This window comes from Harpia harpyja, chromosome 6, assembly GCF_026419915.1.
Source record: "Harpia harpyja isolate bHarHar1 chromosome 6, bHarHar1 primary haplotype, whole genome shotgun sequence".
Lineage (NCBI taxonomy): Eukaryota > Metazoa > Chordata > Aves > Accipitriformes > Accipitridae > Harpia > Harpia harpyja.
Window position 1 is genome coordinate 35,922,096 of NC_068945.1, and position 27,319 is coordinate 35,949,414.

General features: G+C 37.4%; 1 protein-coding gene across 1 annotated transcript in view; it reads right to left on the minus strand.

The window, feature by feature from the left end:
• ARID2 (AT-rich interaction domain 2) overlaps positions 1-27,319 on the minus strand; it is a 107,664-nt gene that overhangs the window by 2,785 nt on the left and 77,560 nt on the right. The window contains exons 12-20 of the mRNA XM_052788983.1: positions 26,439-26,514; positions 23,685-23,819; positions 23,016-23,215; positions 19,781-22,641; positions 11,782-11,930; positions 6,011-6,149; positions 5,826-5,911; positions 1,388-1,511; positions 1,200-1,291 (exon numbers count right to left, since the gene is read on the minus strand). Coding sequence (XP_052644943.1) covers positions 1,200-1,291; positions 1,388-1,511; positions 5,826-5,911; positions 6,011-6,149; positions 11,782-11,930; positions 19,781-22,641; positions 23,016-23,215; positions 23,685-23,819; positions 26,439-26,514 — 3,862 coding nt within the window. The remainder of the gene's footprint in view (positions 1-1,199; positions 1,292-1,387; positions 1,512-5,825; positions 5,912-6,010; positions 6,150-11,781; positions 11,931-19,780; positions 22,642-23,015; positions 23,216-23,684; positions 23,820-26,438; positions 26,515-27,319) is intronic.

Sequence of the window (27,319 nt, forward strand, 5' to 3'; positions counted from 1 at the left end):
ACTTTCAAAGATTTCTTAAATCCGAGAACGCTGAAATCATACACTGACTCAGGTTATAAGGAACCTCTGCAAGATACGTGGTCCAACTCCTGCTCAAAGCAGGGCCAACTCCTTAGCTAGATCACATTGCTCAAAATAATATCCAGTTGGGTTTTGAATATCTAAGAGGACAGAGCTTGCACAGCCTCTTTGGGGAGCTTGTTCCCATTTTCAATCAACTCTCGTGATTTTTTTTTTTACTCATGATATCTAATTGGACTTTCCCTTGCTGCAACCTCTGCTCATTTCCCCTCATCCTTTCACCATGCTCTCCAAGAAGGATTTGTCTCTGTCTTCACTACAATCCCCAATTAGGTAGCTGAAGACAGCAGGAGGGTTTCTACAACCAGTATCAAAACTCTTTTGTTTAGAACTACAACTAGAAATTCCTCGTTATTGACAGGTTTTTGAAGAACAGACAAAATTAGTAGATTCTTATTAGAAATCATTACTTCCACTATTATGAAGCTGAAACAATGCAAAACAAAACCAAGAAGACACTCAGCTTGTAAGTTCTTGGAAAAAACAGAAGCAGCATGCATGGTGATTACGGGCACAGTAAGTAACTACTACTTCTTTTGCATCATAAAGAACATTTCCTACTTAGTATCACAAATCAGTATTGGTCTATTTACATACTGAAGGATCTTCTACAAGGGAGAGGAAAGCTGACCGAGTCATTTAGAGTTAACCCAAATTTGGAGGGGAAAGCAACAGAGAGGCAGCAAGTATGGAACGCAACTGTGTGCCACTCCACAATTTAAGAAAATGTTCATAAGAGCTCATTCGCCCCTTTTTCAAATTGAGATAAAAGGGTACTGCCAATGGGAAGTTGCTTACAGAAGAATTAGTTTTCAGAGTCATGCAGTACTGCCTTCAGGAGGAAAAGGGACAGACCCACAGCAAAGGCTTCTCTTATCTGTCTCCAAAAATCTAACCTGCCAAATTTACCAGACAGATTCCGAAAGTCTGGATCACAAACACTGTCTTAGGTAAGATGCTGCTCAGCACTTCTGTGGGGAACTAAACAGTGCAGAACTGTGCTGTCAATATACTTATTGGTTTTTTTAAAGGACAGGTAAAACCTACCTATCGGTTGGTACTTAAAACAACAGAAACAACATTGCCCACTGGTATTAGAAGAATCATACAATGCTTACCTGCGACCACATTCTGAATATTTACCAATATTTTTTAATATTAAGGCAGCTGTTAATCGGATGTGTTTAGTTATTGGTCCCTCTTTTTCATCCTACAAAGTTAAAGAGGAGAAGAAAAAAAAAAAAGTAAAAGCCCCGTAGTACCAGGCAACAATTACTATCTAAAACTTGAGTCAAACAATACTAACTGTGAAATCTCTGAAGACAAGGTTTCTTGATCCCCTCCTTAATGCCATTAGGGCAGCACTCGGATGATTCACAATGGCCTTCTGTGCTCTGGGAGTAGAGGCAGGACCCCCCGCAGCTGGCTGCCTACATTAGTAAAGAAAGAATTAATAAAAATAAGCTTTGTACCACTTTCTACAAGATTAACAACCCTGAAAATTTGTATTTTTTTTTAACCTATCTGAACAGACACACAAAGATCCATTAATACTTCATGCTGATATGAGATTTGCCTTTTGTCTCCACAGAGATAAACCTTATTGCAAAGCCTTCAAAAGAGTCATGGGCTTTATTTTATGTGAAAAAACGCTTCTCTTGAAGAAGTACTGCTCACCACCCATGACATTTGTGATGGAAAAGTAATATCTTGTACTAATGACATAGCCACTTCCTGAAGTGTATCTATTTAAAGGAATGTTTTATCAGACAGGCTTTAACAGGAACTGTGATAGCAGCTATGCAAATGTCATCTGAGATTTGGCCAGAGAATGTCCTTAAAATATAGCTATTCAAAACTTGACACAGCTCATTGGGACCATTAGACACTAAGACAATATAAAATACTTATTAACTGTGGTTAGTGAGGAGTAATATAAAGTAACATGATTTAAGTTACGATCTAAGACATAAAACATCTAATTGTTAAATTAGATCAAACATTTGTAAAACCAATTACCTGTTACTGCAGCTTTCAAACTGAGATTTATAAATTAAGCAGGGTATTTTATAAAGCTGGTACAAATAACAAACATAGCGGAAGCAAATTCTCCATTTTCACTATTAACACTGAAGTCAAAGCTCTGTTTCATGTAAAACTTTGAAATTACTCATACAATTAGAGTTTAGAATGTATAAATATGCAACTTCACTTAATGAGTAAGACTTGTAATGTCATCTCAAAGGAAAGTTTTGCAGTATCGATGGTGAAAAATATCACCACACTTCAATATATTGAACAATATAATATTATTATGAAGTCTTTTAATACCCTAGTAGAACGTGATTAGAAGTGCAAGTACTGCTTACTTGCAAAGGTAGTATAAATCAAATGTGAATGTTCTGGTTTTTAAAATGAAAGTTAGCCTGTAAGAGTATTATTTAGGCATCTTTCACTGTAAGTGAACAGTCTAAGAATAAAACTTGAATTCTCTATTCAGACAGATTTTCTTCATAATCTGAAATTCTAACAACAAGGAAACCTAGTTAAAAATTAGAAAAAGGGTTCATATGAGTGGTTTTAAACCACAAAACAGAAAATTAAGAAGTAGTAACAAACAGACTCCTCCCTAAAAACTTAGCTCATAATCACACTGTCATCCTCCCCTGAATGGAAGTAAGAGTTTGAAAACCTTTATGAAGTAAAGGCAGAAGGGTAGGAGCTAAATTAAGAAGCTGTTGGGCAATGACATATGTTTATAGGAGACCGAGTACCACAGTAAAGGAATTATCATCTTCATTTTTGATTTCTAGAACATTTTTGTTCTCCTTATATTGAGAAGAACAAGGATTCATCACTGGAGGCTATTCTGACTGTCTCTCTTCAACAGCTATCATACTATATTTTACAAAGTTGAAGTACTATTGCCTTCATATTGAAATATTGAAAAAGGGACAACTGCAATAAATTAGGAAGATATTAAAAGATTGTCTTCTCTTTTTGATTTTGGAAAAAACGAATTTGATAAAAAGTTACTGAGACATCAAGTGGACTGACTTGTATCTGTGGGCAAGTATCTCTCTCAAGAAACATCTAGATTTCTTGAATTTATTTAATTATTTTATATACTTAACTTCAAACCATACCATTCATCTTGTGATTTAAAGTTATCTCTTGCCCCGCTCCCATGGTGCTTGAAGAGTATTTTTGGTAGCTCATGCTACCACCTTTGCTTCAGTGGCAACAAGGAAAAAAATTAACGAGAATCCAAAAAGATTCAAATGCACAAAGCTACAGTGAACATACAGTTAACTGCTAGTGCTACCTGACCTTCCAGAATGTAATATTCAGCTACCTCTGAAAACCAGAAAAGGAAGAGTTAATATAATACAACTTTAAAAGCAAAGAAATACAGAATTAAGGTATACAACCAATTCTGTAACGCAGCTTAACTTTGCCTACCTTGTTCTAGCAAAAGCCATTACAGATTTTTTCAAGTACGTATCGTGTTATGATAGACAGAAATGATTAGGGGAATGAGCCCTTGTTTGTTAGTGTTCCACAGATTTTACTTCCAGCACCAGTAACACTCACACTATCTGCACTCTCTGAGGTAGGTGTGGTTTTACTAAATGGTGAGGGATTAAGTGAAGAGAGTTGGCCTAATTAATGCCTACATGCTTCGTCTCGGCACCAGTTTTTTAAGTTGTTTCAGCTCCATACAAGAGTTTAGTCATATGGACGATCAATGGTGTGCTGATAAGTCTGAGAAGCTTTTAGGACTCAACAAAAAGTAAATTAAGTCAAAACTTTGTAAGTCAGCTTTCAGACATGACTATGTAAGCTAACTTAAGGTAACCTGTTGGAGCAAGCTTAGGGTTTTGTTTGACAAGTCACTGATTCTGGAAAGCAAATGATCAAGTCTTGTCTTCCTCACATAGCTAGATGCTCTTTTCAGTTGTGAGAACGTAACTCTGTAGCAGCACTACAAGATTATGTGGGTTACACATTACATATAATCAAAATATTCCCATTTGTTGATTTCTTCTTTGGCAAAAGAATAGTAATGGAGACATGAGGGAAGAGAGGAAGAGTAACAGACAGGGAACCTGTATGATTTCATAAAACAGCTGAGTGTATTCACTGTTGTGAGTGCTGACAAAGGTCTCATCCCTTCCTTTTGTTCCAGCCCACCTCCTCTACTGGTGTTCAACTGACTGTAAGGCAAGTGCATTCCACTCATCTAGCAAACCCACTTTTTTGATTTATTAGTTTTTTTAAAAAAACAGAATTGATTTACCATGCAATCAGACAAAAACTAAAGCTAGTTCTCTCACTGTAAGCAGTGTGTAGCCAAGAGGAGGAACAAGGGATGGCAGGGAGAGTCAAAACATCCTACTTTGAGTAGTGGAATGCTCTTATTTCAACTTGTATTCTGAAACTGCATCCTTAGTACCTTGTGATATCGCAGTCTCAATATTTCAGTGAGAACTGGTTATGCATATAAATTCCTACTTTCTGAATCTGACCTAATTAGGGAATTCTGCCTCAGAAGATGGGATGTATGACCATTTTTTTCTAATATGAGTACCTGTGCCAATTTTAAAGAAGCCTGTGAGGACACAGAGCTACTGGATATGTTATCTGTGTGATGGAACATTTTTGAAAAGGCAGACTTGAGATCACATCATGCTAGTAGACGGTATCAGCCCTACGCTTCCCACTTACCAAGTATTAAGACTACATTACCATCATTCTTCATTTTGTGGTTTTCAGAGGTCTGAATGTTGTCAGTGTAATGAAATAAGGCACCATAAAGCAATCGTAAGTCAATGTTAAGAAGTTTGTTTATATTAAAAAATAAAAGGACTCCCAAACTAAATTTCTTAGCTTTCACACTCAACTTTCTCTGTTGCCTCCAGCAGCTTGGTAGCAATTTAACTAGCCACAGAACAGACTGCAAAAATCTGCCTGGGACCATGAAATTACATCTTTAGCTTGCAACAAAGAGAGTCCAGTTAGTTACTAACAAAGACCTAGTCTTAATACACTTAATACAAGTAACTGAACCCTGAATAACTCCAATATTAACATAACCATCCCCACAACCCCACAGCAATGAGGTTGTGCTCTCCAGTATTAATTCCAGATGGCTGAAATCATTTTGGGAAAGAGGAGAGCCAAAACTGATTCCAGGTAGCAGCACAAAATTAGAAGACTCAGAGGAGTTGGTATTTATCTTGTTTGCTTGTTTAAAGGAAAGTTTATTACAAGAGTCCCTGGATCAAATCAGCCCAAATTTAGACCACGAAACTGGAAGGAATACAGCAAGTTACAAGACAATCCATCTCAGCTGTATGAAACAGCTGAACTGTACACAACAAATAACTTTCCATTTGGATTACAAGTACTTTCCTGTTACAATAGAAGTTACAAAATGCTGTCCAGTTGGGAAAAATCAGGATAATATGTTGAGAACAATGTTCATCACAGAGTACAGACCCATATACCTTAAAGAATTACCTATTCTTTTTATGGTAACTGCAACCACATCTCCCACATAAGAATCTATTCCCTCTTTTGCCCATTTTGTCTTACTATAATGGACCTCAAATGTGATTACTGTTACAGACTCTACATATGCAGAGTTTCACCTAATAAGCCAAGTTACAAATACACAAATTCTTCCAATAATTTCTAATTCTCTTATTTTCTCTATTGCTGATGAGGGTCAGGTCTCTTACTTATTGGAAGGCTTCTGATTTCCTGCTGGTCCGTGTTCATCTTGCTTTAATCCTGCAAGCAAAGCATCTCTGGAACAGTGCTTATCCTGTTTGGGGAAAAGAGAAAGACAGTGAGAAAGGTGTGTGAAAATTTACCACGAAATTCCCACTATTTTCTGAAGTAATATGTGAAAGAAAATCTGCACCTGTAAATGGGTAATGAAGGAAAACCTCTGCCGCTGGAAAGGTTCACATCCCTCCCATAAGCACTGCCCTGGGTAGACATCTTTTCCTCCATGTTCAGTTGCTGCATGATAGAAAACCTGTGATGGTGTCTGAAACCACCTACAAAAAGAGGGGGAGGGGAATTTAAGTTTTGGGGTTTTTCCCAGTTAATGGTAAAGCGCAACTATCACAAACATAAACCCATACTGGCTAAACATTTTTATTTTCTGAAACAAGACATGCATTGATAAATGAGAAGTCGTAAAATTTTAAAAGGAAAGATATGTACATATATTACCAGTGAGCTACCAACAAATGGCAGTATGATTTTGCCAAATCCAATTGAAATATCATGGTTCCGCTTTTTTATTTATATTTTCCCAAAGAAATAATATTTATTAATTCCAACAGATCCATTCTCCGCAATACAAGTAAAATACAGTAATAAAGAGCTAAAAAAGTTGAGTTTCATGTATTCCTTTTCCTGTTTTCCTTCTTTACTGGCAGTCAGACCTTATTTAAACTTTAATTGGGAAAAAGAGATGCACACCATTCATCCTATTTGCTCTCAATAACGCATGCTTCTCAAAACTGATGGAGTAAAAGATCAATCTGAAATTAGTGTTCTTTAGCACCTGAATTCTAAATATTGGGAAAATGGCTAAGTATCATTTCCTGATGTACACAGCAGTCAAAAAATATCACTTATGTGACCCTTTTTAACATCTTCAATTAAATCTCAAATTTTAAGTCATAGAATAGTTTGGGTTGGAAGGGACCTGCAAAGATCTGCAATGAGCAGGGACATCTTCAACTAGACCAGGTTGCTCAGAGTCCTGTCCAGCCTGACCTTGAATGTTTCCAGGGATGGGGCATCTACCACCTCTCTGGGCAACCTGTGCCAGTGTTTCACCAAATGAAATGACTTTCCAAAACCTCAAACTAAGCACTTTGCCAGCAGACAGCCCCAAAGCACAGGACATGAGGTATTTCAGCAAATTAATTGCTTCTGCATCAACAGAAAAGATGAAGTTGCCCTAAACCTGGCCCTATAATACTCTCGACAGTATATTTTGTGTTTTCTCTATGTTCTATTTGGTGAAAGCACAGGCGTGACATACCTTACAGTGAGTTCAGCCTGATAGGGCCTTCTTCCATTTCAGAGTGGTAGTAAAGTTACAACTCACTGTGAATGCCACCTCATAATACTGGTGAATCAACAGTTCTTTGTTAATCAACTGTATTTTCAAATTGCCACATAGACAAAAGATGTGTTATGGTAACGTGTATCCGACAGTAACGGAGAATCACTGTATTTCAAAAAATATTACATGAAAATAGTGCATGACTCTAAGTGGTTTGTTTTTTTTTAGTCTAGATACACTTTAAAACGTATCTCAAATGTTACAAATTACATCCCTTCCTTCAACAGAGAAAAAATGGCCAAAATAAACAAAAGACTTAGCTGCTCATGATTCATCTCAATACAACTAACCCAGCTCATCAACACCCACTTAATGCTTGGACAGAAGAGGTCTAGAAACCTAGTTGCTGCCATTTGGGAAGTCATTGCCACCAGCCGTCTTCACACACTTGCCGGACAGATGCCACCGGTGCAGCAGTCTTACCAAAAGGAAACACATGCCCCACCTCAGCCACTCCGGTTCACGTACCAGTATTTTAGTTTCAGTTGACAAGAAAAGTATTTGCATTAAGATGTTTGACTGAACTCACTGGGCTGAACAGTGCCAAGAGGGAGATGACCTCGAATCAGCAACCAGCCAAGGATGAAGCAACATCTTAAACCTACAGCAGTTATGTATGGACAAGTTCACGTCAGAACTCTCAGCATATGAATTGCAGATCAGCAGGTGCTTTGATCCAGCCACCTCCTTCCACATCCTACTACTCATTTGAATAGTGTCTATTATGCAAACATATTTGCAATTGATACATAGGCTTAAATGTACAGATACTGAACCCCATAAAGGTGTCAAAGAGCTCATTTCACCCAGAGACAAGTCTTAGTTATAAACTGAATCCTACTGCAATAACCACCTGTAATACAGCGATTACCTTCCGCGTAGGCAATAAATACTACTCTCTTAAAAAGCATTCATCTTTTCCATGCCAGTCAGCTCTTACTGAAGGGAAGTTGGGAAGAAGGAGAAATACCTGCCTCTTGATGTTGGTCCACATAGCTCATAGTAGGAAATGAAAACAAAATGTTTTACATCTACATTGGCTCAACAGCAAAAACTGATGTTTCAGAGGACAAAAAAATGTCTTTCCACAATAAAGGGGAAGTCAGTATGTAAACTTAAGGCTGGCACAAACCTATTTATGCATAATTCCTGGCATGGATGAAACAAAGTTCATGGCATAAGCAAACCCCAAAATGTAGTTTAAAACATTTTATTCAACATGGCAAGTCGGGGGCGGGGGGGGGAGCTATTCCAGCTATGTTGGTTCATTCACTGTATAAGACGTTCAGTTTTATACTTCAATCACTGATCTAAGAAGATTCAAGTTTACTACCATTTTGTGGAGAAAAACTATTTTTCCTTAAAGAAACACCTAAACATAGTAATAAAAAAAAGCTTAAGTACTAAGAATACGGTCAGTTGAGTCTAGACTCTTGTTTCCCCACTTAATTTCTCTATCATTCTGTTCACCTGCTGAACAGAACATTAAACTAATAGCTGACTTGACAGCCAGTGGAGATTCAATAGCATTTCCAATTTACTTTTTAAATACAAAGCAATTCAAGAGCAGACATCTCCTGCCTACCTGTGAAACAAAATAGCAGCTTTGAAATTACACTGAATACAATTAGCAGTACTTGCAGACAGCTGAACTTCAAAGGAAAACACCTACTTTCTGTTACATCCCCAGTGCAAAGTAGTGTGGCTGACTGACACCTTTTAGAATTTTACTTCCTAAGATACTAAACCTGAATATGTCTGTGAGAGGCCAATCATTACAACTATTTGCATAATTGGGCCTGATCTGGTTGTAGTCTTCAGACACTACTAAATCTGTTGCATTTTATTTCAAAATCTTGGTATAATGTTTCCTAATTCAGTTTTAAAAAACAAGACAGCAGAACCCACAACCACACCACTGGAATGGTGCTGACTGCAGCAGCCAAGTTAGCGGGTAGGAAAAGAACATACTATTTTATTTATTTGTATTTATTCTGATTTTTAATAAAATGGTTTTGACGGCCTTCACTGCCTTCTGCAATACATCCTGGAAGGGAAACTTAATGCTAATACGTTGTGAGAATTAAACTAAAGAACATGTATAGAGGAACAGGTGCAAATGAGTGTATCAAATTTGTCTCCTGTCATATCTTTCTGGTTAATTATGAACACCATGAAAGAAACACTGTTCTATCATTCTACTATGATGAACCTGCCCACTTAATACCTAGGAAAAAAATTGCTAAGCAATCATGAATGAAACCACGTACTGGAAGTAAAGTTTACATAGACTAACGACCCAGTCAAAAGAATCTTCTTGTTTTCTATTAAACAAATAAAAACAGCTAAGATTGAGAGCTATAAATAAAACAGTTACAATAACAGGTGGCAATTCCCGATTTTTTTTTTAATGTCTGTTAGAAGCAGGAAGCCTACAGGAGATTTGATACTCCTGTTTTTAATCAGGCTGTTGAAGAAATATGAATAAACAATACACATTTGAGGAAGATGCTAACAACATTTTGGTTCTCTCTTCACCACAGCGAACACTGAGTGTAATGTTTATCTAAACTGTTTTAGGCTGGGACTGAAATAAATATTTTAAAAGTGAGAAACAGCATAAGAACAAGAGCTGCGTGTCACATGGGCTACATTCTATCAATGCAAAAATCTGTGAAGGCTTTTGAAAATAATTAAACTTAAACATGAACATTAAGCATGAACAAAATCCAGTACGGTTAGTAATGACAGAAGAAACTAAAGCAACAGAAATAATAATCTTTGAAATAAAATGTAGAGATCAACTTGTAAAATATGGGCCTCATAGCCCTTAACTTCAGTCTCAAGAAAACTTACCAGAATAACATTAATACAGACTTACAAAAAGACTGATAATGTAAGGTAATCATAATTGCATTGTTGCTCCTCCTTCCCCAAAATTTGTCTGCACATATTCACATACTAGTTCACATGTGGTATCAGCTTGTTCCATGGTTAGATGTCACCTTAACTCTACACAACTCATCCTATGTAACTTTAGACATAGAATAAAGTTGGTGAATAACTTACACTTCAAAACTGTAGTTCAGCAAACTCCTCAAGATGGTATAAATCGGCGAGGCTTCTGCTAAGAAGCCACACCAGCTTTTTATTTCCACCTCAGTACAACCCACTCTTATACCAACACAGGTGTTCATGCATCTGTTGTGCAGCCAGTAGAGTATGGCTCTACGGTTATATTTACTAGCCATAAAAAAGTAAAGTAAAAAGTAAGTAAAGCCTTACATGTACTTCTTACATAGAGAAGTGTCACCTACCAAAGGAAAAAAAAAAAAAAAATCACTTTTAAGGTGAAAACACAGCCATGATTTAAAAAAGCACCAGATCTCTACAGTACCAGTCAGAGTCTTATCTAAAATCCCTATGTCTTGCATTGACTTAATGACCTTTGAATAATGTTTGTAAGGAATGTAAGAAACAGAAACTACAGCTTCAGGGGTCTACAGATTAACTGTCCTTCAGTATTCCTCTAATTCTGTTCAAATGCCTCATTTTCACCATTGGTTCCAAACATTCGAACTTCTCCATTGTTTCATCCCAACTGTCTGAATGCCTACACACCAGCTTTCTACCAAATCAGCTCATCTTTATGCTCCCTTTGTCTCGTCCTACAATGATGAAGGGTCTAACACCTTTTTCATGCCCATCCTATACATTATGCAATTTTTCTCACTGTTTTCAGAGTGGCTATTTGACAGCTACCTTTGTTTCACTGATCTGCTCCCTTCACTAAGCTGAAAACTAAGCATATTCACAAACCTATGTTATTTTAAAAATCAGTGTCAAGATATACATACTGATAACAAGGGTAGTACCGTGTTTTTTATAAGCCTACATCCAAAAGTCTGCTAGCTCACTCCTCTCTCTTTTAGGGACAACAAAACCAAATCAAAATAAATCTAATCATTGCTGTCTAGTCTTAAGGCTAAGTTCCTTTTTATTTCCTTTTGTGACAATGAAGTCCTGTACCACACAAATGGTATTGTAATTACTAAAATTAGTCATAATCTAAATAAGACTTTGACCAGGACATAGAAGTGCAACACCCTGCTCTTGCAAAACTGGAAACACAAGAAAGATTAAAAGCTGGCAACACAAGAAAATGTCAAGACATGATTTTTAACTGGAGTATGTAACTATTTTTGTATTTGCAACACAGAGAACAAGCTTCAAAGCTGGGATTTTTTTCTTCTTTTTAACTTAACTACATGACAATATTTTATTTATTACTGAAGAATCAAGATATTGCAAGAAAGCCACATAATACTCATTTTATGCTCTGAAGTATAACTGAGAACAGTTAAAATGTCTTGCACCTCACGATCTCAGCTTCAGTTTCCTCAACACTTTTCACCTTCTCTTTTCCCCACGGACAAAAGTATAAGGTAACTTAAGGAAACAGAATGGATAGAACTTGTAGAATCACTTTCTATATACAAGCATCTGTTATATATTAGTAAAAGGTAGTTAAATAAAGGAGCATTTACTTTTTACAAGATTGCCACAGACACATGAAGTTCTGTCCAGGTTTTTTCACTTGCTCTGCATGCTGACTTGCTGCAGTGTATGAAGGCGGCTGCAAATTGATCTGCTGGCCCTGTACTTGCACTGTTGGTATCGATGTTGCAGGTGTGCTCTGTAGAAGAAGTTAAAACACAGTTTTAAACAGGGCTTATTTCAAGACTTGACATACAATTTACTGTTTGTTCAAAGATCTCTTGTTCTACACTTCAATCCACGACAAGTTTTCAGATTTTAACACTTTGAAGAAGCATTAATAGACACAATGACATGATGGACATCTAACTTTTACACTGTAGTATTTATACAGGAGTTTCCAATATTCAAATTACTAAGCCTTATACCCAAATTCAAATACAGAATTATGACTGCAAAGGAATTTCTCAAGAGCACTAGTGGAGGAAAGGTTAGCATTATTTTGCAAAAGCTTTATTTGTTCTTTAAAGAAAAGAAAAAAAACACGCAAACTCAAGGGGTTGCAATATCATCAGCACAGGCAGTAGTTTTTCTTTCCTATGTAAACATAGGAGAAAATATTGCTAAAAGAAGTAAAATGAGCATTGATACATCTAAAACTGCTTTATATTCTTTGATGAAATGGTTTTCTGTGCTGCATCTGTGGAATTCTTGAACTGCCGCATTAGTACACATCAGCCTGTGTTACAGAGTGCATAAGAAAAGGTAAATTGAACAATGCTGAAGAAACACTATCAAAGACCACATACCATTTTCTCTATAAAACTTGGCAAATTATATAATACTTCAAGCTCTTGTAAAACCAGCCAGCACATGTACCTTTATACACAACACCACATGCCCAGAATGCCTAAACATGCCGTACAACTTCTACACAGTGAAATACAAACATTTCAGAAAGGAAAAAGATGTAATATTCCACAGGAGCAAGGGGAACAAGACACTTAGTTTTAACAGTGAATAAAAATTATCTTAAAAGTGACCTAAAAAAGATAAAAACAAAGCCAAAATATGTCAATTTTATTTCTTTTTCTGAATAATAGATACTGAACGCTGGACTTCCCATTTCAGAACAGTGTTTATGTCAGAATACTGTTTCTCTTCTTTCTTTTTTCCTGGAAGGCTCTGGGCAGCAAGACGTTTATTAAGATGATGACAATAAAAAAAAAATTGAGCTTTTGAATATTATCTAGGAATGCAGACCTAACATCCTTTGCTTTCCTACTGTTAAAAAAGGAATGTAACACTCTGTTAGAGACCAAACAAAACTACTTTCAAGTCTGCATTTGAGAATACTATAAAAGAAGCACTTTCAAATGGTGCACACAATACTCTTTACATCTTTACAGCTCTGTTACTGAATAGCTTTAGACTTGAACTGTATGGAAACAAACAGTTAAATGCAACTTCTAACGTTTCATTTGCATATTGATCTTACATTTTCTTCCTGCTGCTCTCTATTGGCATTGTGGACAAGTCACACAAGGTAACGAGTTAATAATATCACAGATCATACAACGCTAATGACATGACCAAAAGGACAGCAAAAAAGCCTCAGACCCAAACCACTTCCCATATCCAAGCATAAATCCTGATAAAAATAAGGCAAAACTCAGCAAAACTCCTGAACACAGCACTATTGTATGATGCCTGTGATCTGCATGTGTGAAAAGTTGTAAGAAAGGACTCTTGAGTCCATTAGTCATAACTACAAATCATTTTGAACTCAACAATGATTTCCATCTAAAGATCTCTAAGCTACTTTACAGATTGGGTAAAGAATCCTCACAATGTATCTTTCAACAAAAGGTAAACACAAGTGGAGCCTTTTAAGATCAACAACCCTACAACAAGGCATTTTTAAAGCGAAGCTGAAAGTAAAATCGAGTGTCAGCAGCACAGCTTGTTTTGCAATCTTCACTTGGCATCCTGATATCAATACATTATGATGGTCTTTATATGACTTTTTATCCCTATAGAATAGTCCCTATCTCATTTAATGTGCTGGAGGGAGAGTGAGCTTACTGAATGTATTCAGTATTTCATTTAATTCTCATCATTCAATGTGTGCTTCATGTATTATTTACTCCATTCTAAGCAAACCCTGCAATTAATCCAGAATTATGAATTTTCTCAAGGGTTTTTCTGGCAAGCTCTCCTAGTGGTATTCAAAGGTTTTAATACCATTTCATTAAAAAATTGTTGATTTTAAACAAGGAGATCTGAGATATACAACACAAAATGTTACATGCTGAAAATGAAAAAGCACAGAAAGGGAAACAAATTTTCAGGACAAAAAGTTAAAATTCAGTTCCCCCTCCAATTCCTTTCTATACTTTTTTTTCAGTGAGGGGAAAAAAAGCTGATAAATTGAAAAGAAATGTGTAAAGTAATTGTTGTTGTTTAGAATTCTCTTATTACTGCTGTACTGCAAAGTAGTTTCACTCAAACTTGTAGCATTAGGCAGTTACAACTTCCATGTATTTTTAAGTCAAATCTATTGCTTGCCTATCAACTGTGTTGATTATATTTTAAAATCAACAGATAAAGCAAAGTTACATTTGTTTTCCTAGGTTTTATTTCAGAAACATAAGTTCTATGTTCGAATATCTCAAAGCTTTCCTCACTTCGTTCAAGAGATCAGAAATACTGGTTATTTGGGGTTTTTTTCCTCTCCTCTATTTTCATGTATTGATTTAGTAATGCATGATACAGGGGACATTACTAAAATTAGGTATAGTCAGAAATGAAACTCCTTTTTTCCAAAAATGTACCTAGAAATACTTGCTATGTGCTACCTAGTTTACAGTACTGATCTGCAATTATTATGTAAACTCACTTCTTTAACATATGGAACTATGACAGACATTTAATTTTTCCTAATGCAGTCTTTCTGGGAGAAGTAGTATTGAAAAAAAAATTTCCCCACCGCATAAAGATTTCACAAACCTTCCTACTCTAGCAGAAACATTTAATGATTCCAGGTTCCTCCAGAAATCTAACACCCAGTACTCTAGTACACTTGAAAGCACTTCATGGCATCTTTTTATAATCAGGTTAGACCCCTCCATGGTATGATTTGCCACTGCCACCACTTAGCACTTTTGCAAATCAGATCTCACTGGATCACAGGACTGAAAGGTACCTCTAGCAGCATCACCTATCTCAGTATGGTTTGCCCTGAACTCTTAAAACCACATAAATACAAATCCTTAATACTTGTAGAGTCTACTTGCAGAACAGATACTACAGCCTACTTTTAATAAGCAGAAGGAGATTTTATACCTAGACTGGGTGCCTTTAGAATGGGATGTGGGGTGGGGGAAGTCCAGCACGGGCATGAAAACTAAGAGTAAAGCTAAGAGCTTTCTGCTAACTAGAATGGACTGTTTACAAAAGATACTAATTTATTTTTATGCACACGAGCTCCCTATGTGGTAGGAATAACAAACTCTATGGCTTGGGGCCAGAAATGGCCTGCACCTCCATTTCACAGAACCAGCGATGCCATTCCCTTTACGTATTAATGGATAACTCTATTTTAGCACGATACCTGCCCATTTTATTTAAAAGGCCTACTGTGCCATCAGCAAGAGAACACACTGCATCCCGGTGTGATGGGGGTCTTGTTGACATATAGAGGCATGTGCAGTTTAAAAACATTAGGCTGCATTTTTTCTCCCACCATTAGTATGTGCACACCCATAGTAAATACATTTAACTCAACAATAAACAATTATTAGTAAAAATATTTTAAAGTATCATAGGATTTACTGTTTTGTACTACAAAATTTTATGTTTAGCTTCTTCATGATAATGAACATATATTTATAAAAAGGTAACCTATAAGCTGAAAATGAATATAGCAGGATTTGAGCATGAGGAAAGGGTCAGGTGGATGGCTAGGCACTAAAATAAATGTTCTTTTCTTGTTAGATTACAGAAGTTTAAGTCTCCTTGCAACAGTGTGCTTCACAAGTGAAGAGCAATAAAAGCACAGAGATTCTGTACTTCAGTACTTCCAGCTGAGAAACTCATTTGCTCTGTGGCTAGGAATGAATTACACCTCCTGGAGCTACACACCTGCTTTCTGGTGCATGGTAATTCTCAGCTTCCCAATCAACAGAGAGCAGGAGCAAATAGTTATGGCAATGCTCACACAGTTTTTGCCACCTAAATTTCCACACAAGAATGTTTCAAGTGTGTGGCCTTAAGAGAAATGGGCATGCACTGTTTATGAGGGGACGACAGTGATAAGCAGGGAAGTGATTACTTTAAAAGCCAGATAAGGCAATTTAAATCAGATTTGCTCACTTCTAGGAACTTGGCGTGGTATCAGAGCATTCCTTCAAAACACACACCAATTGGGACAAACCAACATGGTTATGTTCAACAGATGTTTTGGAGGCGTTTGAAGAGGAGTAAGAAAAAGTAGAAAAGAAAGGGTACAGATAGGTAATTGCTCATTTCTTTTTCATCCACAGGTCTAGCACAATGCCTCAGGAAAGCAATAATCCAGGAACAGGGAACACCAAAATAAAAGGAAGCCAAGGAAATAAAGTGCCAGTTCTGTCTCTTCTCAGACTACATTTCATGAGCTTACAAAATACAGCTGGAGATATAATAAAAAAATTGCAACACTGTATCACATGTTCCTCTTCTGACATAACCCATAGCCCAACTTTTTATAAAAATGCAAAAAATAAAAAGAAAAATCTTTTAAGTCAGTATATATGTAGTTACTTTTCAATGGGTTCTGCTGAGGTGTACAATTAACATGGAATAATCACAGGTTATACACAGACAATACCTGTACTTGTGTAACTGCATTTCAACAGCACTACATGGGCAGTCCCATAAATAACAAGTATATAGTTTTCATTATTTTAGTAGGCCATTTAAATCAACATTTTTCCCCCCCAAGCATATAGTACCAGCCCATTTCAAACTACCATTCATATCATGAAACAAATCTTAACTTTTACATTCCATTAAGGATTATTTAGCTCTTTTTCTTGCTTTCCTTAGTTTTCATGTTGCTGTTCACTTCCTCCCCTATTTGTTTGCCCTTCCTTATCTTCAGTTCAAGCATCTTCCCCTTCTCCTTTCTGCAGTTCGTGACAACTAATCCTGCTGTAGTTGCATAAGCAATACTCTCCTCCCTCATCTGTCCTCTACATCTCCTTTTCCAGCCTTCCTGTTTGGTTGTAATTTTATTACAAATTTTCTTCTTCTATCCTTTTCTCACTTCTCTGAAATACAAGCTCTAGTTTAAAATAAAATTTTAAAATGACAAGCAAATAGGAAATGACACACTAACACCTTCAGCAGCTATGTAATTTTGCCACAGCTAATACCCCTTTATTCCCTGTCCCTCACTGTTTTTCTCCATTGGGTTGTATTTATAATAAATTTCACACTGTTTGCAGAAAGAACCATGTTCTACTTCTGCAAGACAGCCAGTACACATTAGGTATTGCAGAGAGGATAAAACAATGCAGATGCTCAAGTGAAAAAAGTGTTCCTTAGCTGCTGCCTTTCAAAAAGTCAGGGACAAGGAAGCTGCTTATCATACAAGGAAGACTCTCAAAATGGGAGGGAGAAAAATAGGAGATTATACAGGGCCTAGCCTCAAAAGAAGTCATCAGTAAAATTCACACTGAGTTCATGAGAATTTGGCTACATCTTAGTATTTCTGGATGTCTTAAAGATACTCCTAAAAGCAGACTCAATATTGGAAATACTTACCATCTGCTTTTCCAGAAAAACAATTGCTATTGCAGCTGCTCAGCAGCTTTGGAAAAAAAAAGAGCTGGCCAGGATGATTTTGGTACTGTTTATAGTCCAACACATTAATTTTAAAGGAGTGGTAAAGATCCTTAAAAGTCTTAAGCCAGACTATGATGTTCGCTATGTCTGAACAGAGTACTATAAAGTGGGTTCTATTATAAGTCAGTACTTAGCATTATCATGATAGATATGATTCATAAATAGCCATACGTAATGGTTAAGGCAATTAGCTAATGAATTAGATTGTTCAAGATCAAAACTAATTAACTGCTTTTCTCCCACATTCCTGTAATTTTGAAGAAAGGAAGGGCATCCTACAGACACAAGAATAAGCTAACTTCCATGGAAGCAGACATTAAACCAAGTTATTTTGATCTGCAAATTTGTACTGAACGGCAAGCCCAGCTGGCAGCACTTCTGTTTGTACAGGTAATGGAAAATGTAGGAACTATTAATGATAGTGATATTAGTGACAGTGTAAAAAAGAAACTATCAGCACAGAAAATATTATTTTTTCTTTTTTTCCCCTCTATTATCACGATACACGTTATCTAATACAAATGAAACAGTTAACTGCGTTACTCCCCTCTTCTCAAAAATCTGGAAGTCTGATAGTTTAGTAGCTGTTTAAGACAACTGAAAATTCTTGTCAGCCACATGTCCAGGGAATAAATAACCACAGATAATATTTATTCCATTCCAGAGACACAGCCATAACATTTCTATTTCAGCCAAATCCTTAGCAAAGCTATAACAGAAATTCAAACTGTGTAACAGCTAAAGACACTCACTGTAAAAAGCAAGGCATAGCTAATATATCCACACTACAGAAAATCTAGTGCATTGTCCCTATGCTGCCAACAGACACTTTCATTTTGGTCAAATCATTTCTAGTAAGAACAAAGATAAATAACGTATCAGAAAAATACAGATCTCTCTCTGATAAAACCTAAGTGAAAATTTATGAGCAAGTTCAAAGACATTTTAAGAACATAACTCTGTGCGGTGTGGCAGTTAAAAGAAAAAAGTAAAGACAGAAAAAAGAAAGAAAACTTGTTAAGTGTTCGTCCTGATTTCTGACAACTAGATGAAGGAAAGTCAAAAGAGCTTTCAATAGAAACCTAACTTGACACAGAAAAAGAAGTAGCACTAGCTACCACTTGTTGAAATTTGAGTTCTAGCTCTGTTTAAGTCTGTAGGGTCTATACCTGCTACCTCGTCAAAAACAAACAAAACCCCAATGAAGCAAACAAAAAAAGAAGATAAGAAATAAAAGACCTCGAGGTCAAAATGCACTAATGTACAACTCAAGACTTGATTTCCTCCCTCTGGTCTGTCAGAACTCTTGACTGCCAGACCTACTATTCTACTCTTTTTGCTCCTATTCAGGTTAGGAACATTTTTTGGAGAGGGATTTTCTGTCCATGTACAAAACGAAAATAAATTCTAGAGACTGGAATAAATCTCAAACATGATTATTTGTACTTATTAATACTCATACAAATGATGGCCATACCTCATTTCTAGTAAAGTGTTAGGGAGTAACCACTTTCAAATGGTTAAAAAAAAGTTGATCGGGGTGGGGGAAGCCCTCTCCAAAGTTTGTCAGACAGAAAATAAACCCAAACAATGCTTATTTTATCAATAAAATAAACATTACAAATATTTTGTAATAAACAAACAAATATTTCAACAAATTTACAAAACAATACTTTCTCCTGACTGTAGTGAACCCCTGAAGACCACCACCTTTAAATGCAAGAACTTCAACTCATTTCAGCAAGCCAGATGCAGCTGCAGTGATTAACTTGCAAAAAAACATATTCACCCCTCCATAAGCAATAAGGACCAAAAATAAAATGCAGAACAATATTGACATTTTTACAAGACCATACAACAAATCGTTGTTGTTTTCAGAACAGTTAATCCTTTAAGGAAGAAATCAGTGAGCAGAAGTTCTTTCCTTAGTGCGTATTATAAAGCTACAAACTATTTTAAATTCCACTATTGTCACTGACATTGAAGAAGTATGCAAACTATTAGAACTTTAGTCCATGAAAGAACAGAAAGCACCATTTTCTGAATATTTTGAATACTATGCAAGAGATATTGACTGAGTTCACATTTTCACCTGTGTTATTTCACAGTATTCGTCAGAATCACGGTTAGAATAAAAATAAAAAGAACACTGCAACATACCTGTGTGACCATGCTTTGTATATACGTGGTAGGATGCTGCTGCTTTTGTTGAACAGCACTTTCTATTGCTACTTTCGCTACAGTGCTTGGATCCGCTCCAGCTGGCACAGCAACCATAGTTGCACTGCAACCAGCATTGTTGGGGTCACTGATTGTAACAATTCTAACTCCTACTTTATTTGGAATTCCTGGAACAGTTTCCCTGTCATTATCCTCTGCTGGCCTCTTTACAGTTTTGCATTCTGCTGTGCCATTAGTAGACCGAACTTCGGATGACAGGGTAGACTGGGACACTCTAGGTCCTGAGTGTGGAACTGCTATGATTTGATGCCCCTGTATAACAGAGGCTGTAGATTGTGGTGAGACAACTACACTTGGGCGTTGCTGAGGCACATCTGAATTCAAACTTGAAGCTAGAGGTCCATTAGGTAAATCAGTGTTGGTACCACTAAGTTGCTGGGTTAACAGTTTTGCAGCCTCCTGTGTACCGCTTACAACAGGTGAACTACTCAAAGTTAATACAGGCCCATTAGAAATTCTTTCCCCTTGATCACCTTTGGCAGTATCTTGCTGCGTGGCATCCAAATTCCCTTGTTGTTCCACTGAAGATATCTCACCATTTCCTACATGATTGGAAGTTTTGTGATTTGGAATGCTTTTGCTCAAATGAGAACCATCTCCTTTATCAAAATCACAGATTCCATTAACTAGGGGCTTCTTCAAATCACTTTTAATTTCCTGTGTGTCCATTTGTTCAAAGTTCTGCTTTCCAGGAGCTCCATTCTCACCCATTTCTAATGATGGCCCATTACTGACTTGTGAGCACTGATTGGCCTCATTCTGAGTTTTCCCTGAGTTAGAAGGAGGTAGACTGGAGTCACTATACTTTCTCCCATTTAAAAGACTTCCCACCTGCATTTCATTTTCTTTTGCATCCCCATTGCTGGTGTTTGCAGCTCCTCTTCGGCAGGAAGGATTCTCCATAACTTCAATTTTACGTTCATGAATGTGTAAACCTGTTGCTTCCTTTGCTTCTTCCTCCTTTTGGCAAATTATTTTATCACCTTTGAATGGGGGAGCAGCAGTACATGGTGATTGTCCAGCTGAAGGTGCTTGAGTAGCTGGAAGTGTTTGCACCTGTAGCCCAACTCCTGTCTGTGCTCCACTTACTGCAATTCCTGCTGGAGCAATGATTTGAGTTGCATTTCCCTGACTCACAGTTGCAGTAGCAAAACTCGTATTTGGCACAACTGTTATCGTAACCTGGTTGCCAGTAGTCCCTTGGAAAATAGTTGCTGGGCTGTTTGAGATCAACTGGCCTGGCAATATCTGTAAATTAGAAATGGGTACTGTTTGTACTGCCCCTTGGGGCTGGATTGCACTCGGGACCAGCTGAACATTTTGTTGTCCAACTAGCAGCTGCTGAGCTGGAGACTGTCCTTGAACTCCAAAACCTGGTGCCTGGTTATTGGCCATCTGATAAACCACCTGAGGGCTAGGAGCTCTTGCATTGTTAGGTGGAGGAATCTGTGGAGCTGGGAGTATAAGCTTCCCCCCTGGAGTTGAGGGGCCTCTTTTTGGAAGAAGCAGTTGTTTTATCAGACTAGACTCACCAGAGTTAGGCTGGCCAACTCCTGTATTAGCTTGTTGTGACTGAACTTGCATTTGTATCGGTTGTTGTACCTGTACCTGCTGCTGCGATGATGCTGGTGAATGTTGCTGCTGCTGCTGCCTCTTTACAGAAAGCATCTGGCTGACAGTAGGAGGGGGTCCTTGTGACTGAGGAGTGGTAGATGAAGATGACATAACTGTAGGGACTTGATTATTTGTAACCGGACCTGGGGATGGTGAAGAAGATGGAGTAATGCTTGGCTGTCCAGTCAACTGGACAGTTTGACCAGTGGGAATAGAAGCTGGATTAGCAAGCACTATCTGATGAATGGCTGGTGCGTACGTTTGACCTTGCTGAGCTGGCTGGCTTACAATCACTACACTTTGCTGGGATGGCGGTGGAGGCTGCTGCTGTGGCTGCATCGGCTGCTGTACCACGGCAGGTGGAACCTGCTGAGATGGCAGAGGCTTTGGTGCAATATTCTGAAATCCTACCCTAGATGTCGGTGGGTTTTGGACACCTGCGATTGTAACCACCTGCCCAGCTGCTACTTGGAAATTCTGAACTGTGGTGGCAGAAACAATGTTAGATGCAGAGGTTGTGACATACTGCTGTGGTGCTATGATGACTGTATCTTGCTGCTGGTTACCAGCAGAGGACTGCTGAGATGATGTCTGCCCAGGTTGCGATGATGTGTTGATTAGCTGTTGACCCTGTGAAACTGCTGAACTGCATGCTGGTATGTTTTGTACTCTGCCAAATATATGACCCTGAGGTACAGCTTGCTGAATTACCGTAACAGGAGTGCCTGAAGGTATCTGTCCTGGTACCACTGCATGCAGTGGAGACTGTTGTTGAATTACAGGTTGGTGGTGAAGCAACGTCTGAGAACTAACAACAGTAACAGACGGCTGTTGTCCTGTAGTGCTGTGATTTTGATTAGAAGCTTGTGGTGCTCCTCCTACAGCAATAGTAACAGGAACTGCAGACTGGGGAACAGAGCTCTGTATTACTGTGGCCTTCACTACTTCACAGGATATTGGACCTTTATTCTGTATAACAGTCACTGGAGCATTTTGTTGCTGCTGTGTATGAATAGAAGGATTTTGTGGAATTCTAGAAACAGTCTGTGCCACAGTATGAACACCTTGAATTGGAAAAGACATCTGTGTTGCTGTCAAAGTTGAAGACTGGTTAATAGGCGTCCTCTGATAGTGATTTCCTACGCTTGGTAGCCCATGTGGGATTCCTGTTGAAATAAACGCAGTAAAAGTTTGGAAGCAAAAATTATTTCAAAACACATTAACATAACAAGTTTTTAAAAATCCAAGGCTTGAATTTGTAATTCTATATGAAGCAGTTTCTCTTCTCAGCTATACTGCATCTGAATTAATGATGCAGCAACAATGGCTTGTCTGCTGACTGGCAAGTTTATGGGTTACACATCAAATACTAGAATGGCATGCAAGTACATACCGCAATACTATTCCTAACATTATTGAAAAAAAATCAGTCAAAACATGTGGCCCTGACTTCCAACACTTTCAAACTATTTTCAGAATCTTTTGTCTCTGTCATTTCAGAATCAATGCAAAATACTTGATATTTAATTAATTTAAAAACCTGCTGGCGAAGGAGACGAAGACACATCAGGAATTGAATCAACCCGGACAACTGGGGTAGACGAAGTTGGTTGCTGCTGATAGTACATCTGAATGGGAAGTGGTATAGCTCTCCTTTTTACTCCTACCACATGTATATGTGCTTGACCATTGTTACTTGGATCTTCTACTCTCTTCACTGTATGATTTGGAAAGACAGTTCTGCCAAACACAACATAAATTTATGTTAATGAACACAATAACTCAACCCTCTCACAATGTTTTTAACTAACTAACTGCTCTTGTGTGCAGAGTAACTGCACTAATGCCTGCATCTTTGCAATACAGCAGGATTCTCCAATAGCATCTGAGTATTCATCATTGAGGACTAGCAGGTCCACCAAATGGCTGGCCAAGATCTCATACAAGCTAAGTGAAAAGTACAATACCTCCAAAAACTACTTTGGAAAGAATAAAAAGGACTATAAGCAGAGAAGGAACCCTATCAATGATCCTGAAATAGAATAAAATAAAATTAAACAAACTCTAAACATTTGTTTCAATTAAAATTTGCAAACTGGACATCTTTCAAACTTAACTTGGTAGATCTTTCTCAAAGAAGTCTAAAGCTACAGGTTAGTACTGAGCACATACAATTGCTTCTTTGTTGTTGCATGAATTTTTGTCTTACCGCAGACATTTATAAAATCCAGTTGATGTTAGGATTCCACCTCGAGCTAATTTACTACAGGTAGAGAGGTATTCCGAGTACATTTCTGCTCGAGAGACTGAGCAATCAAGATTCACCTCAAAATGGGCATTCAACCTGAGGATGAAAAAATACACTATGAAGCAAAATATAGAGAGAGTACTTTTAAAAGGGTTGTTAAAACACTTCTGTCTGTAACACAGAGACTTCTGAGACCTAATAACAACATGGAAAATAGCATTTTAGTATACTGTCTTGTCAAATGTCTGTCCCATACTTTGTCCTTCTCACTGCTTATGATTCAACACACAGGACCCCTAACATACGCAGTCAGTTTTTAGGCAACATCTTATTTACATACATAATATGCAAAATAGTCTCTATGTATGCCTTTTTTATTGTATATTCAGAAACAAAACCAAAAAAGAATGCATTGTTTGGTGACATCTCCTCCCCACAGCTCTATTCTTATTTCTTAATCATTCTGCTTTAGCAAAAGACGGACTGAATGCTAGCTAATTCTTCATCAGAAATTTCTATTAGAAGTCAACATTTGTATCAAAACCAAGATTTTGTTAACTGATCTGCTAATGCAGTCTTACTTTAAAATACAAGTAAAACCAGAGATAGAGTAACAATCTCAACACTCATAGAGGTGGGAAGGCAGGAGAGAGGGGACTGGGATTCTAAGAGAGTACGTGCGCGCGCGTGCGCACACACACACTCTCTCTCATTCCTGGAGTCCCACATTACACAGACATCAATAAAATCCTGGAACAACCTGTTCTGCCTAACGTTCAATTTCCAGAGAAAGAAAGTATTTGTATCTCCTACAGACTCTCCGCAAGCACACAGACCATCCAACCCCAACCAGGAAGCTGTGAGAGAAGGAAGCATTTTCTATCAGTTTGATTTTGTTTCTTTCAGATCCATTATTCCAACCCATGGACATGGGAACGGTTCATCCCCAGCAGCAAATGGAGATAAGTAACAACTCTCACATAATGTACAAATACCAGTACCAGAATATAGGCTCAGACAGAATAAAAATATTTTTTAAATTGTCAGCGTTTACTATATGGTGCTAACACTCTGGAAAACTATACTGCATTCTCCTTTGCAGAGTCCTACACATCCAATATAACTAGATGCTTCAAAAGAGAAAAAGCAAATTATTGCATTCTTTAAATTGTGTTCTCTCATAACCAGTAAAGAGCAAGTATAATGCCATTTCTCCTGCAGTTGAGTTACAATTTCATTATTACAAAAATTGAGATCACACTGTGTAACAGAAAGTCTAGATATTAATTAAATTTGGCATATCAGACAAATGACTATCCAGTTGGGTATGTCATATTAGGCTGACACACTATCACTTGTACCAGCAAACTGAAGATACTCCAGACTTATAATGGTGAAATGGGATCTGTGATTAGCACTTTACTGTCACACACACTTACCTTACAAGGACTCCTACTCAGGCTAACCTGGCTAATAATCTATTCATGGTATTACACAGTTGCAGCATGATACCTACCCGTACTTATTTTAGCAGTTGAAACTTCTATTTTATACAGAGTGCAAAATTCACCTTGCCTACAACTTCACTACTGAAAGCTAGATGTCTAGTGCTCTCTATAATCAATAGAGAGAAGGTGGCACCAGAACGTAATTTGTAATCTCATCAGAAACTAGGCAGGTGAAGGCAATTTATTTTACTATTTGGGGTATCTCCCACTCCATTAATTAAAAAGGCAGCCTAGAAAACTAGTCTGGGGACCAACTTGCAGATCACTAAATTGAGCTGTGGCGAGTCCAACTCCAGGTATCCCTGTTTAAATGCCTAAAAGTGAAATTTCTCAGTCTTTCAGCAGCGCGCATTAATAATACTTTGCAGTGTGCAAACAGAAGCATGGGAACAATGTCAGTTGACCAACAAGAATCTGCATTTCCCCCATACAATCCCAGCTTTGCTGCAAGCATAAGTAAAACTAAATTATGACCTAAAGCACTAAGCTTTGACAACTTCTACCCACTTTATCTTGAAAGCCCTTGTCTGATCAGGAAGACAACAGATGAACATGTAAGTTGTGAAGCAGCAGAGCTGGAAGGGTCCACCACAAATTGATTCATACAAACATTTAGAATGTGAGTAGATTTACATAAGTCAAATAGTTCAGAAAGATCACCCTCAGTCCACTTGAGAACCACAGGTAGAATAGTTTTTTCTCTAAATATCTGACAACAACAATATTAGTTGAAAGCAAGAGAATTTGGATGGAAAAGGCTTTGATCTTCCTTAACTTGCTCGAGCTTCACAATGATCACACGAGAGTTTTGCAGGGCCTAGCTTCATAATTTGATAATTACTTTTATATTGGTACAGTAATATAGCAACACATTACCAGATGAAAACACTCATGAAACAGATAATGCTGCTTGACAATTTAAGAAATAATTTGATTTTTAACTCTGATCTTGATTTTATTTAAATTCTATTCTAAAAGAGAAAACAACTAATTTCTGGTATCAACTGTTGAAGATGAATATTCTGGTTGAGTTTTTTCTTTCATACTTTTTCAAAGCAATGACAGAATGGTTTTGGTTTATACTTTTCAGAAAAATGAGTCTAACAGTAAATAGAAGCAAGCTAGAAAATTCTGTGACACATGAATACAGGCATTTTTCTTTGTTTTTCTTCTTCATTAAAGTATTTGAATAGAACTATACACTTACCACTGACATGCAAATTTCTCGCTGTCTATTTCTACTATTCCTGGTGGTGGAGCAACATGTGGTGCTGTCCTAGAGGCTATGGAGAGTGAGGGAAAGAAAAAAAAATTTGCTGAAACGATTTTTGTTCTCCTGAATGAAGCACTTCATGACTTTCAGCGGTACAGTCTCTCCTGTGTTTGTAAGCAAGGATGTATCCAGCTAAGGCAAGTCACAAAGGCGCACTAAGCAGACTACAGATTTCCACCACAATTTACCAAAGCAAAGCAGGACATGCTAAAGCCAGAGCCACCACTAAAGTGCAATCATGACATAAGCACTTAGTGAATGACAGCTTCCAGATTAACAATCATGATCCATGATCTCAGAACTTTGGAGTACTGAGCATGATTTAAGAGTGGCACAGCACTCCACCAGAACAGGCACAAATACACGGCAATTATTTTTCCAATTCTTAAGTTGAAGCAAATATAATGTAAAGAATTTTGTTGCGATGTCACATTGGTTCCTTCTATTCACTCTTGTTCATCCCCTTAGTCGCATTCTTTTCCAGTCACTTTCACTGTGGTATCTGCACCCGTTCCAGAAACGGTACACTTAGACATGCAAGCCAGTGTCTGTCGTAATGGTTCTTTCTCCATTTTTTCCCCGTATGAACAGCTATGTTCCATCTTGTGTGCACGTGTGGTGTACTGCTATGTGCTTTTATTAGTAAAGACAGAATGAGATACATGCTATTCCCCCTGACCAATAACAAGTAGCTGTGCCATCAATTTCCAAAGTGCCAGTATTTAATCCCAAAATAAAACTGCAAAAATTAATAATAATTAAAATTTAGTTTACAATTAAGAAAACACTTTCCAAGCTTTAAACAACAGTTAAAA